The 15,523-nt window shown below is 36.2% G+C and overlaps 1 protein-coding gene across 1 annotated transcript in view; it reads right to left on the minus strand.

Moving 5' to 3' along the window:
- Positions 1–15,523, minus strand: part of Cntn5 (contactin 5) — a 476,649-nt gene that overhangs the window by 63,483 nt on the left and 397,643 nt on the right. The window contains exon 16 of the mRNA XM_059267217.1: positions 3,697–3,855. Coding sequence (XP_059123200.1) covers positions 3,697–3,855 — 159 coding nt within the window. The remainder of the gene's footprint in view (positions 1–3,696; positions 3,856–15,523) is intronic.

The raw sequence follows: 15,523 nt of genomic DNA on the forward strand, positions 1-15,523 counted from the left end.
GGGGTTACAAGGCATGTGAGGCCATGCTCAGCCTTTTATATGGGAGCTGAGCATTTGAACTCAGATCCCCAAGATTACACAAAAAGTGCTCTTATTCACTGTGCCATCTAACCAGCTTTACGTTTCACTATTTTAAGCATAATTTATAAATCAATAAATTTCCAATTTATAACAAAATTGATTAGGTAACTCTAAATTTATTGCTTCTTATAAGGGGTATATAATACTTTCAAAAACATTAGTTGGAGGTATTAATATTCATAAGCAAATAAAATAAATTACAAACAAAGCTGTCTTCATTAAGACAGGATTTTGATTTTCAATATTGAAAAGATTAGGGATAATGGATGTTTTTTTTTTTTTACCAGTTAAGAATATTTAATAGCTTTGCTGGCACCTTTTTATAAAGATATTGTCACTGGAGCCATGGGCGTAAGTTGCTTTCAAGGAAAATACATGCTTCACAGAGAAAATAATAGCAATGATTCAAGACAGTCAAGAAGTACGTGCTGAATAGGTGGAGAATCCCACTGGAATACATTTTCTAGCAAAAGTATCACATCCAAGAACTTAATAAAATACTTGACAAGCTTGTCAAATTGAAAAAATTAATCAACCAATCACCTCATGAAAATCATATCCATATACAGACAATAGAAACCGATGATGAATATTTAAGAAACATCCTGGAGATATATAAAGAAAGATCAGTAATGGTTATAGGTGATTTGATAATCTTAAGTAAACTCAGGAAAAAATAAACAGGTCACCTAAGAATTTTCAGTAGCATAAAGAACAACATATTTTTAAGGCACAATAAATGTGCTTGAATGAAAATAGGATATAAAGATGAATTTTTTCCAAAGATTGTTTCATACTTTCTTCCAATTATACACATTATTATTATTTAACTTTGAACCTTCCCTGCAGAAAGGAGAATTTATAAATCAATTGCACGATATGAATTTGTAAGTAAGTTCTAAGATATGTTTAGTTAGAAGCCCCATGCTCAAATTTTTGTTTCAACTAACAGAAAGTAAGGAATTTGTTTTCATTTTGGCGCATAAAAGAATGTTAAATGATTTCCAAATAGCTTATAAGTTGCATTCACTTATCAAGAGTTATAAACTGTGTACTCATCTTTTTCCTAAATATGTATGTCAGGATTAGGAGTTATTTTGACTTGAATTATTTTAGACTATAAGAGCAATTATGAAAAAATCTGACCAGTCGAGGTGCTGCACCCATAGGGACTTTTTTTCCAACATAGGCATTAAAGTTATGGTTAGACTGGGGACAGGGCTAAAGCCAAGCTTGTTTGATTCACCAGGGACTTGAGGACTCCTCCATGGACTTTCTCTAGGGAAGCCTTGCCTTTCCCACTATTGCAACGAATACTGCTTTAGACAAAGAAGTCAGATGGATGAGGAATCAGTTTGCTAAACAAATCCTTTACTCTAAGAAGGGTAGATAAAGAAGAATACTGACATTGCTATAATTCTGAAAGTGTATTTCTTTATAAATAAACCGTAATCGTTGGGCAGTGGTGGTGTGCATGCCTTTAATCCTAGCACTCGGGAAGCAGAGCCAGGTGGACCTCTGTGAGTTCGAGGCCAGCCTGGTCTATAGAGTGAGATCCAGGACAGGCACCAAAACTACACAGAGAAACCTTGTCTCAAAAAACCAAAACTAAACAAACAAACAAACAAACAAACAAATAAATAATAAAAATAATAAATAAACCGTAATCATAGTTTTTAAATTGAGTACTTCTTGAAGAAAATTAAAACAGAGCTCTAACTTGAAATTGTCTCCAGTATTCAAATTATTTTAGAAAGATAAAGACAGAGCTTCTAGTAGAGCTTTATCAGCAAACACAGCCTAACTTCTCCTCCTATCCTCCCCAACCCCTGAAGAAACAGACGCATCAAGAAAACAGTAATAACAAAAGGGGAGGCAACAATAGAGAGCAAGGTAAATAAGGAACATGAACTCATGACTGGAGTAGGTACAAGACAAAATGCATTAGTAAATCATCAAGTGGATCAGAAAATACGCATGGACTCCTAAGCATCTCTCCCAGAAGTAAGTTGAACAGTCTGTGTGACAAGCGGTGGCGGGAGGATGAGGTATGTGAGAATACACCAGATACACAACAATTCTTTTTCACAGCAAAGTCTTTGAGCAGCCATATTGAAAATGAAGAACTGGGAAGAGGGAATGCAAATTCTTGAATCAATTTGCTCATGTGATTTGAATTTATGCCCTTCCTATGTCTACCAACCCAGATCATTCCTCTCATTACTGGGGAGCAACAATTGTCCCACAGGTTATAGTAGACCCAGGAAGGAGGCCAGTGCTTTAAATATATATGATAAATATTTGTATGCATACAGCACACTGTCACGATAACCATAGTGAAGTATAAGTTCAGTTCATCAGCAACTTAGTATCAAATAAGATCTGAAATATATTCTGTAGGGAAATACATTTTCCTCTACATAATTATAATCTGAGTGAAGCTAAGTTTGAGCCAAATTGTCATTTACCTGGACACAATAGACTACTTCAAAGCTATAGTATTCCATCTTTGTTTTATTTTTAATGAACCCATCTTGATGATTTTCACATTACTTATTTGCTGTTGTTTGAGATAGGGTTTTGATATGTAGCCCATTTGGCCTTGAGCTTCTTATGTAGCTGAAGATGGATTAAAATATATAGCAGTCCTCTTGCCTCCACTTCTCAAGTGCTGTGACCTTGCGTCATGTCCAGCTTGATTTTTATAGTTTACTTTTAAACAGATTAACTTTAAAATACAACAGAAACACCCATCTTCAGTCTGTGTGGACAATCGCTTCAGAAAATTCTCTCTTCTGGTTTGAATATGATGCTAAATAGAGTATCTAAAAGCCCTTGAGGAGTACAACTTTTTATATCCTGGCCACCACTTCCAGTTACACTGGAAAGTTAGAAGAAAGTTAATTTTATAACACTCAATGGAAATTACTAGTGATGAAAATAATTTTTAAAATAATGAAACTAAATTGGAAAATATGTTAAAAGCAGACATTAAAATGATGCACTGTTTTTAGGTACACAGTTCATGCTAGATTTTCATTTTATAAATAAGACTGACATGGGATTATAAAGACACAATTTAGGAGCTTCTGAGACTGTGGGCAGTTTTCTATCCCGATCCTCCTGTGGGGACGGATGTCTACACAACAGAATGCCAAGAATTCCCGAGAGCTGCACCCTGAGAACAACTGTTTATCAAACTGATACACTCCCAGGGAGGCCTGAAGCCTACCTGAGAGCATTGCTCAATGCTACATCTCTGCTTTGATAACTGTTGTTGAGTCATATATAGTGTGATAATTGAGGGGAGCTGGGGAATGGCTCCATGGGGGCTTTTTGTATAGTGCAATTTTTACAACTTCTTTGTGAATCTGAAAGTTAGTTCATCATACAAACAGAAACACAATGTGGCTTCTCTTTGCAAATTATGAACAGAAGAAAGTAAGGGAGATTGCTTTTAGAAGGCACAGGGAAAGAATCCACAGTGGAGACCAATGTTGTAAAGAATAATGCATTTCTGCAGTTGACAAATGATCTTGAGTAAGCTTTAAAGCAAGTGCACCTGGTGCCCCAAGATGCTGCTTTCATGCGTGACACTGTCCAAGGACCTCTTACCTGTCTTCACTGTTTGCCAGCCCAGGGAGAAAGGACTGCGAGCCTGCAGGTTGTAGGAGGAGATAGGGCTGTGGTTGTCAGTTGCTGGACTCCATGAGAGAGTGGCTGTGCTTTCTGTGATCTCCTCCACGATGACCACTCCAGGTGGGCCTGGGGGACCTACAGGGAAGGCAGTGGTTACAGCTAAGTATAGATCATTATAATCAGCCACATTGTATTTCCAATGTGGATCTCATCAAATGATGTGATCATCTTAATGAAATACATACTTAGTAATGAAAATCGACAGCAAAAAGTTATGGGATACAAGTTATTTTCCAGAATTTCTGTGGGAAACTTAATTATGTATTTTTTTCAGACACTTTGTGCCTGGAGGCAACTTTCAATTAACATTATATTTTATAGGAAAAAGAAAAATAATCAGAAGCAGACACAAGGATATGAATGTCAATAGGAACTGTGGCTGTTAAAATCAATCACAGCTAACAGGCAGAGGCAGTAACAGGCAGGCAATACTGCAGGAACAGACACAACACCATTTATATTAAAGGGCTATAGGTGGATGGAGCTAATGTTCCAGCTCAGAAACCTTACAGTGTGCAAGCCATAAAATGTGCTGTACTGAGCAACTCAGATTCTGGCCAAGAGGATGCAGAGCATTCTGAAATATCAGTACTGTGGGGAAGGTAAGGATATCCACCAAGAGTGAAGAATACCCTGTGGAAATTTACAGTTATTAGGTTGTTTTAGAATGGCTGATGCAGTAGAGTGGTAGTGAATCACAGGAAAAGAATTCTCTTTATCTTTAAGGGATGGTATAGAAGAGAGACAACTGCTCTACCTCCATGTAGCTTTTGTTTTCAAGAAATACCTAGGATATGATTTGAGGAGAAATGTCCCGTTAGTTAATTATGCCTAAACATCAATTTTAAGGGCTTTAAAATATAAACCTATTTAAATTTCAGTGACTAAAGAAAACACCAGTTTTCATGTTGTCATGCTCATGTTCCATAATGTAGACTGTGCAAGTTATAGAACTGATTCTACATTGCATGAAGACTATAGGCCTGGAGACATTTTAAGTTACTAATCTATGAATTGATATGTATATAGCAAATTACTTTCTGGATTTGATTATCATGATATCTAAGAACTAAAGAATGGAACAGTGAGCTAGAGTATATTAAAGCCTTGACAAGCAAATATCATTTTTAGGAGATAGAAGATGAACATTTTTTTTTCACTGAGCAGGTCAGCAGGAGCTGAGGATTGAATGTTAGAGACCATTCTATCATGATGGTGATAGAGTTGGGATTTTGAACAAAGGAGGCAGAGGAAAGCCTTGAGAAGTGGCAATTTTTCCTGTAAGTGAAGTGATAGAAAAACAGTGAAATAATGAAACACAGAATGACTTTGAAATAACAAGAGGAGAAGGCACAAGAGCTCCTTCTAGAAGGCAATCATTGTTTTCTTCATGGAAGAATCTAATTCCTCCAAAGAGAAGGTAGGAGTGTGTGAAATTGAGCTCAGGGGCGGGAGGGTATCAGGGAAGATTTCAAGTAGACATGTGATGGAAGGATTCGAGAGAGGATACAGATAACACAACGTTTCCCCCCCCCCCCCCCAGGTTTAGTTGGATTGTGTCATTGTGAAGGAGAAACTGAAAAAATAAGCATGCTTTAAACAGCCAGGAGCAGGCATAGGAAAGAAGTCAGAAGGACAGATTCAAGGTAAGAACTTTGGATCTGTGTTACTGCTCATCACCAAAGATGCAGAGAACGTAGTGACTGTGGGGTTCAGGTAAAGTCAGGAAGGTGCTAATGACTTAGAACAAAATGGAGGAGTTGGGAAACTAGATGGGAAACTGAACTATTGAAGAAGTCTCAGAGTGAGATTTGTGTTGTGAAGGACAATTGGTAGAATTTGTGGCATATTTTTGTGAAGGTGAGATAATTTTGAGTGGAAAATTGGTGTGCGGGGGTAAAGTAAAGAATATAATTATTAGTGTGGATAATCCCAGAACTGTGTAAGAGTTAATGCACCAGCAATATCTATGTTGAAGTCATTAAGGTAGCTAAGGACATGGTAAGGAAAAGAAAAGAGATGCAGATGTTGAAGAATGCATCAAGAAAGATGTTAGACTGCAGCAACAGAAGCACAGGGAAGCATTTGTAAGAATATATATATGTGTGTATATATATATATATATATATATATATATATATATATATATATAATTATGTCAAGAATTTGATTGCTATGTAATTACCACAATGATACCAATAGCTGCCATACTCTCACTATCTTATAATACATTAAGGTGACACACTATATGTTTCCTAGACATTAATTATTAGTTTACTATTTCACAGAGGTGATGCAGGAACTTTAAAGATTCAGTTGATAACTATTCAGTCTGTATGTTTGGTTTTGTTCTAGGCATTGGGAATCTGAGCATCCATTCCAATGAAAGGAAATTACTTGCCACAGTCACTGTACTAATGGATAGTCCAGCTGAGATTTAAATATGCATCTGGTGGCAAAATCTGATTTTGGAAAGTAGCAAGGGACACACAGATCTTTCTTTAACCGTGAATATGGAAAATAGTTTCCAATGAAGGAAGCAAAGAGAAAGTGTGTCTAAAGGAAAGTGCAGGTGAAGCATTCAGTAAAGACAGGTGCCGGCTGAACAGTGGTGAAATCCATGCACAGGGTGATTGGCATCAATCTTTCGTTGAAAAGCAGAATCTACACCTTTCCCTCTTTGAACCTGAGCTGTCCCATGACCATTGGACTCTACCTCTAACAGTAAAAATGTCTAACACTGTTTGACTTTTGGGATGAGGTCATTAGAAGCTTTTGATAGTTTTCCACCCTTCTTCAGTGCTGGTTAGGGTTTAAGCTGATGGGCAGTTATGAAGTCAAATTATACCAAAACTACCATTCTGTCAGGAATTCCAAAGCCATTTTGACAGAGGCATGAAGAGAAAGAAACATTCAACTTGTTCCCAGCTCTTCCATGCGACACCGTCCAGGTGCCAGACACATGGAGAGAGCCTTCAAAGACCTCCAGCTTCTGCAGGCATGTGTGTGAGAAAATCTCAGGAAGACTTGGCTCTGACAGTCATCTGCTCCATTCCTGACAGAACATGATGCATGTATCTTTAAATCAACTAAATTTGAGGACAATGATGGCTAATAGGAACAGGCTTCAAAATAGTTCATTCTTGTGGATTTGTTTATAGAGAACTCTGGGGTAGGGAATCCTCAAATGCTTTAAAAGCATTTGAGAAGTTTTGGTGATGTCTTTATATAAGAAATCGTGGTCAAAATTTACTTCTTTATCTCTTCTACAGTAAAAAACCACTCATTCTGTTGTCTGTTAACATTCTACTTATTTGTGTCTTCAAGTGACATTTGTTTACAGCTGCCTACTTCAAGCTCAAGGTCATATGGGGAAATGAGTATCTGTTAAAGCAAGTGATTTTCCCTTCTGAGTACTAAAATTTTAGGATGATATTTAGCATGTTTTACAACTATAGCTAATAATTATTCAATATTTTCTAATGCTTCAACTGGAAAATACTTTATTCTTCAAAATTTATACCATGATAGATCTTCATAAATCTTCAAGAACTTTTCTCTGTTTGTGTCTACTTCTCAAAATATGTTTTGTAGCAAAATAGTCAGTAACAAAGATTTATGCAACCAGTATACTGTCTGTGCTGGTCACTCACCATTATAAACAACTAACTGTTCAATAATCATGCAATATTTAATTTATAGATCCTGTGATAAAGTGTTAGGCAGCCATTATACTAATACTAAAGTCTATTTAACAACACAGTCTTCATGGAGCTGAATAAAGTACATTGCAAAATTATATGCAAATACAAATGAGTTAATAGTTATTTGCCAGATATGTAGAGGAAAGTACCAGAAAGAAATGCATTGACTTGTTACTTGGAGGTGGAGAAGCAGCTTGTTTAAGGTTTGTTCTTTATGCATATTTCTATTTTTAAAACGATTTATTTCAGGCTGGAGAGATGGCTCAGAGGTTAAGAGCACCGACTGCTCTTCCAGAGGTCCTGAGTTCAATTCCCAGCACCCACATGGTGGCTCACAACCATCTGTAATGAGATCTGGCACCTTCTTCTGTATACATAATAAATAAATAAATCTTTAAAAAAAACCAAAAAACCGATTTATTTCTGTTTTATGCATATGAGTGTTCACCTACAGGTATGTGTGTGCATTGCTGGGTGATTAGAGAAAGCATTGGATCTTTTGGAACTGGAGTTATAGATGGTTGTTAACCGATGTGTGGGAGCTGAGACCTGAACCTGGTCCTCCGGAAGAGCAGCCAGTGCCCCTAAGCACTAAGCCAGCTCCCCACTTCTTTTCGGTCCTCAGTATAAGCGAGTGCTGCTTCTAGAACCACTTTCAGGTTACTTTTTAAAGCAGTGGTTCTCAACCTGTGGGTCATGACCCCTTTGGGGGGTCAAAGGACCTTTTTTACAGGAGTTACCTAAGACCATCATAAAACATAGGAATTTACATTGTGGCTCATAACAGTGGCAAAATTACAGTTATGAAGTAGCAATGAAGATTATTTTATGGTTGGGGATCACACAACATGAGGAACTGTATTAAAGGGTTGCAGCATTAGGAAGTTTGAGAACCACTGCTCTAGAGGAAGTGACATATATGCTACCATAAGGATAACTTAACAGGGAAACATCCACTGAGTGTCAGAGTATTTGGTGGGGGACACAAGATTAATTTTCAGCACTCAGTGTGTTAAAATGAGGTGGCAGAGGCAAACTTTTTGCACAAAGACATACCAGGCAGTGACCATCACTTTCAAGTGCTTCAGAAATGCACCTGATAGGAGTTATTCCATTGGCTGTACTTGTTTTTCTGAAATTTATACCCATATGAATAGCTGAATTGGTGCTTGACGTCTATTAGGCCCTTAGTAAATATTTGTGAAAGAAAAGTTGAAAGACAGAAAGATGGAAGAACAATAAAAGAATGTGAGGTTAGAGGAAGCTACATTCTGAGTTTGCAATGCTGTATAATGAAGTAAAAGAATGTTTTAAAACATGATCATTATGTTGCACAGGGATCTTAGGTAATGGTTTCTTTTTAAAAGCATATTTGCATTAATGATTTTTTAGTCAGGTTTAGAATGGCAATAAAAATGACAGAATAGCTACCAAATGGGGGAAAAAGTGATTTCATAGTAAGCCATGTTAAAAACACTGAGCATTGTAACCTATGGAAAAATAATTTTCTAAATCCTTATAAATATGAAAGATTTCTTATGAATAGATTACTGCGATGCTACTCTAAAAAAATCTGAGGGTGTGATTTCCTTTTTAAGAGAAATTAACCATAATTTTCAGCTATAATAAAGGTGAAAACAATTTACTGTTATTATATTAGTATTGACTTATCAATGCTTTATTCATAAAGAAAATATTTTTAGACAATGTATGCTGGCTGCCAGCTCAATTAGCTTCCTCTTTATATTTAGAGAGTGAATTCATTAACATATTAATGTATCAACTGTCTTTGTTTTTAAACTTTGTTCCTAATGGCCCTGATTTCTTCTGCTTCTTATTTTTTAAAATCAAATCAGGTAGCAAACAATCTTTCTAAAAGGTTTTTACAGCAATTTACAGAAAGCATCTTTGAAAATAGATTATTGAAAGAAAAATGTCTCAGTGCCAATGATTTGTGACAGTAGCTAGTGTCTGCAAATAAGAAAGCCACCATTTATTTTGTAGGAATCTCAGGACGTTTTATAAGGAGCTGTAAGGACAGATGTCCAGAAATCAGACCCCTCCTCCCCTGAGGCGAGGTACACTACAGTTGTGTTAAATAGGAACACTATCATGAACATCTCATTGGAAAAGAGACAGTTTAGAATGGCAGGCACTTTCTGTTTTATTTCCACATGCTGAGGACTCTGCAGCAAGCAAGAAGAAGAAGCCATGAGCTACTAACCTTAGTGTTCCCTCATCAAGGTTTCTGAAAACTGTTACAGGTGTACAGCTGAGAACATCCTCATTCCTGTTGTTCACTCGAAGTTTCTTTCTTTCTTTCTTTCTTTCTTTCTTTCTTTCTCTTCCTTCCTTCCTTCCTTCCTTCCTTCCTTCCTTCCTTCCTTCCTTTCTTTCTTTCTTTCTTTCTTTCTTTCTTTCTTTCTTTCTTTCTTCTTTCTCTTCCTTCCTTCCTGCCTGCCTTTCTTCCTTCCTTCCTTCCTTCCTTCCTTCCTTCCTTCCTTCCTTCCTTTCTTTCTCTTTCTTTCTTTCTTTCTTTCTTTCTTTCTTTCTTTCTTTCTTTCTTTCTTTCTTTCGTTCTTTCTTTTTCTTTTTCTCTCTCCCTTCCTTCCTTCCTTTCTCAATTGCAAAACAATTGTTTTCATATGCTATATTCTGATTGTGCTTCAGGGATAGAGGCGGCACTCTCAGGCCTTCACAGATTCAACCCAGTGCTGAGAGAGCAATGCTGACCTGAGCGCCAACCCCTGATCAAGAAGCTACCTGCAGTTGGAAAATGTTCTTTTCTGGAGGAGCCGTTGACTCTACATGCAGGAAAGGATCTGTCTCCTCATAACCACTAAAGCTTGTTGTTGTTCTGCTAGTGACCTGAAACAAGCACCCACCACTTCGGACACTAATTAAGCAGCATTACTGAGTCTGGGAATTTTTTTTAAAAAACTGCAGTCATTCAGTTCAATTCGATTATTTTTTTTATCAGCAAGTTATACCTGAAATGGGAAAAATTTTCCTACTGCTTCCACCCTAAACTGATGTTAACAGAGTTCTACTGCTCTCTTAGGGCTGTGTACAAGAATGAAGGCAGGGATGAGCTTTAGTCAACAGCCAGTCAGGTTAGTCAGGTGGTGACACTGGGGTCGAAGTCAGATGGATTACTGACTCCCTGTGGTAGGCTTGCCTACCCTCCTGCCAGTCTTGGACATAAGCTGTGGGGAGGGCTACAGAGTTGGCTTTCTGTCCATGGCTTCACAGAGCTGACTGAAGAGCCTTCCTCAAGGGGACAGCTGACTCTATGCCAAGGAGCTCTCTAGAACTCTCTAACTGCCTAATTGCAAACTCTACCTGATTCTAAGACTACCTGTTTCAAAAATATCCCATTGTAAAGCATTATTTTTATGTAATAAAATAATTAGGTTTATCTTCATTTTTTTGTATGTGGCAGGGCCGTCCTGATCTTTTTCCCATACAAAGAAATTTTAAGAGGAAAGACTAAAGTTTCTGGGACTCCAACTATTAAATAGATCTTGTTTTTAAATTCTTTGAAATATGAAGTGAAAATTTGATACAAATATGTCATACTATTCCAAATACTTCTATTTTTTATATTTTCACTCATACATATAATATGCTTTCATCATGTTATCCTCCAGATTAGAATTATGCTTTCACTTCCCCTAATTCTATGTTCAGTTTCGTAAATATTGGGTGAAGACAGTCACATCTACTGAACACACACAACTATATTGTAGATGAAATGAAGTGGGTATGGCCACTGCTCACAGAAAAGAAGTCCTACACATTTTCTTCAAACACAGAATAAAGAGCAGGCTCAGCTACTGCCTATGTATTAGGGTAATATGGATAAATGAACTCAAGAACTCTATAGACAACTTATTTTATCTTCATCAAGTCACTTACTCATCTACAAAGAACAATCACTACAAAGGACCACTTTCTATAGACTCAACTGAAAATAAACAATAATAAAACTTTTCAATAATATATATACATATATATATATACACATATGTCTGTATGAATGTGTAGTGTATGTGTGTGTGTCTGGTTGGTACTATTACTGTATCTCAAATTGATCTGGAACTCACTATTGTAGCTCAGACTGGCCTGGAACTCACTGGAGTCCTCCTGCCTCATCCTCCTCAGAGTTAGTATCACAGGTGTGAGCTATCATGTCTAGCATCATATTTAGTCAATAACATTATTGATTTTTGTAGTACACTATATATTAATACATATTAATGAATGTTAATGCGTGATTGTTGAGTTTTTCACCTTTACAATAACAAGGAAAAGGAGTATATATTTACTCAGAAAGCATGTCCTTGATAACATGTTTATTCTTATACAGGAAAGTATGTCCTGATATGCTGTGGACATCTGGGCTGGCCAAGTTCAGCTTCCTGCAGCACTGTGCTGAGCCTTCCTTAAGTCTTCATTAGATGTTTGTTACCACTAATGTCCCTCACAAAGAGGGGAGGATGCCTTAGATTGTTTACTATTTACTCACCTAATTAAATTGAGCCTATCCTAATGTGTTCAGTCCCACTAGAGTAACCAGCTCATTTCAGCAGGGGTAGTCAAAGATAGAAAGGAGAAATTAATAGTTACAGTGAATTTTTGAAAAGTAATTTTGGTAAATCTCAGCATTTATTCCTATCTGTCTAGTAATGGACAATTTTCTATCATCCTTCAGCTATCATCTATTTATGTTTATCTATCAATCACCTGTCTATCATCTCTATTCATCTATCATCAAGCTATCTATCATCTATCCTCTATTATCTATCATCTATCAATCTGTCTATCATTTATCATCAATTAGTCTACATATCAATCAATCAATTGATCATCCATCAATCTAAAATCTATCTATAGTTATTTAATTTCTCTCTATCATCATCATCTTGACCCATATATCTTTTTCTAGTCTATCATGTATATTACTCCATTCATCTGTTTAAAATTGTTGCCTCTCCTCAATCTGCCTTTTTAAAAGCTGCATAGACTTTACAATCCACACTCTGTTTATGTTTCCTCTCCTTAAAGGCTTTCCTGACTACCCTGTCTGTGCAAAGTCACTGTATTCTTATATACCTTTCACTCAGAGCTGAAATCACAAATAGAAACAATCAAAATCATGGTTATTTCACTAATGGTTGCTTTCCTCTTTGGAGTTTACACATAGGATTTTGAGACTGAAATTGCACATGTGATATTTTTTATATTATATTGCCAGTGCTTAGGATACTACTTAAAACAGTATATTATGATGTACATTTATAATAAATGAATGAATGATATTTAGTAGCAAACAATTTTAGAATTGCTTTTGACTTAATATTTAAACACTTTCACTTTTGACCAATCAGTATATGAAAAAAAAAAAACCTTACAAAACTCCATGAGGCAGTATTCTGAAAAAAGACTAAATATAATATATTTAAAAATAGAAATCCTATTACAACACTTTTTCATCCTTGTTTAATGATGCTAATTAGATACCCACCTGCTAATGGTATTTTTCTAATCAATAAAAGAGAGGCTATTTAGTGTGTTTAAAACTTTGATGAACAGTGAAATTTGTGGTATCTATGTAAAAGCAGCATAGATTTTTCTGAGCTTTTCCTAAGCCATGGAATTTCCAGGTTTCTAATTAGTCTGAGAATTTACATTTTGTAGAAGATGCCTAGGAAAGTCCTATATATACTATCTTTCAAGGAAAAAAATGACTTAAATTGAGTCAGACAAGGAACCTAAAGATCCTGTACTGGACCTAACTTCTTCTGTGAAAGCTTTGGGGACCTGGGGAAATTTCTGAATCTTGCTATTTATTAGTTTCTTGATATTACATAGTACAGTGGCAATTTTGATCTTATCAGGAGTATTATATTATAATACCTTAAAAACTACCTTGAAATCAATAAATAGATATGGTAGCAATGAGTTGGCCTTTTACTTCTTGTTCACTTACACAATATTACTTAATCTCACAATATTTTTGCTAACAAAATAATTCATACTTTTTTTCCTAGAAAATTTCTCCAGACTGAAACATTCTTTCCAGGAAGGAGGGCTCTCAGAAGTAAACCCCTCACCCTATTCTAAAGTAAACTCTGTGAACTTATTGGTTTGCCAAGTGGGACTTTGGCCAAATGGTTACTTTAGTTGAATCATTTCTTTGGTGGTTCTGTCCTTAGTTTTCTGTCTGGGATGAGTTAATGTCTGTGTTGTGTCTCTAAGAAAAAAATCTCACACAACAGCTGTATATGAGGAATCATATGAAAACTACTTTGAAAAATAAATAAGAACATGTACTGCCAACAGCTGATTCTATAGTATCTTCCATGAGACTTATAGTTTTACAATGGACCATCATCATCATCATCACCCTTATTAATCTAACTGAATAGCTATTGCATGCCTACTTATAAAGTAGAAGGCATCACACTAAATTTTATCTCCCTCTCTCTAATCTTTATCAGTAAATTTTGTACTGATAAACCCTTTCACAAATGAAACACCCAGCCTCAGAAAGTAGAGGTAAGAGCTAAGCATTTGGCCTTCCAAAATCAGGTCAGCAGTTTGCTTCTGATTCTTTATCTGCAGATGTTATCCAGTTTCAATTCTATATTATCCATCTCTGTATTGAGTGCTCTACATGATTCTGCATCAACAGCCCATGCATACCTTAAAAGATTTTTTAAAAATGTTGTGATGTGGCAGTGAGGAGGTAGAAAGTTTTGTTTCTGTCAATGGAGAATGGGTTTAGAGATGAAGTGTACTTTATGCTTAAATCCCTAATAGTTATTTGACCTGTCCCAGTGTGGGGTAGGGAAGGTATTCTTTCCCTCCATTCTCATTGCATGAGATGTCCTGATTAGGCTCAGTCTCAACAAACTCATCTGCCAGTGGTACTAATAGATTCAGGAACCCATAGGTAAGTCTATCAGATCATGGAAATTTATAGTGATAGATATCAGTTCAGGAGTGAAAACCTGTCCTAAACTGACTTACTTAGATATGTGGATAGACCAGTACATACCCCTCTTGAATAGTGTGGCTGGTTTTTCTTAGTCTCTGTAAGTCAATTGACACCCTTAGGAATCAGTCTCACAGGAAGGCTAACAAAATAGATAATGTAGAGAAGTGAAAACAATTTGGGTCCTTGCAGAAAAAGCTGAGACTCTAGATCTGACAATTAAAAACCTGTTTTAACCTCCCGTCCTCAGAACCAATAGATTTCATATCTTTTAAGCCAACAATTGGAATTAGGTTTAATATTGCTTGCTGCAGAGCATCTTTTCATATACAGGATATCTGAGAACTCCCCTTGTTTATGAAGGACAAAAACTAGAATCATTCCCCATCTTTTCAAAGACTGGTTATACTAACATAAACAACCTGAAAAGGGAATCTCCAAAAATATCTAATTACTGCAAATAAACATTTTGGAATTGAAAAAAATGACAAACCAATTGGGAAAACAGACAGAACAGCTGACCAACTAGAAGGAAACAGCCGTTTAAATGAATGCAAAATGCAATGAAGCCATTAAAATGGGTTAAAAATATATCATTCTGAATAGAGATGTCAGACTCTCTAAATAGATAATGTTATAATCAATGTAGTTTTATGGCCACAAATTTCAACAAACTATTGAAAATGTATTTTTACAACAAAGATAAAACAAAAGTATGTCACAAACTCTTAACTCTATAATGTGTTTCTCGTTGTTGAACTCAATGAAAAACAGACCCTGAAAAATTTGGAGAAATTACTATACAGAGGCAAAAATGAATGCCACCCCTGACACTGGTGAAAGGAGCAGGCTCAGCAGACAGGTGGGGACAAGGTTCTTGGACATGATCTGCCTCTTCCAGCCATAAACCTGTGGATAAGTGACATCAATGAGTCAAGAAAGGAGTCAAGATTCTATAACGAGATAAAAAAGTAGATTGCACTTGAAGAACTTGACTGCTGAAGTATCACATTTGTACTTAATTACTCTGGTAATGGAG

Source organism: Peromyscus eremicus, chromosome 7 (assembly GCF_949786415.1).
Source record: "Peromyscus eremicus chromosome 7, PerEre_H2_v1, whole genome shotgun sequence".
Taxonomy (NCBI): domain Eukaryota; kingdom Metazoa; phylum Chordata; class Mammalia; order Rodentia; family Cricetidae; genus Peromyscus; species Peromyscus eremicus.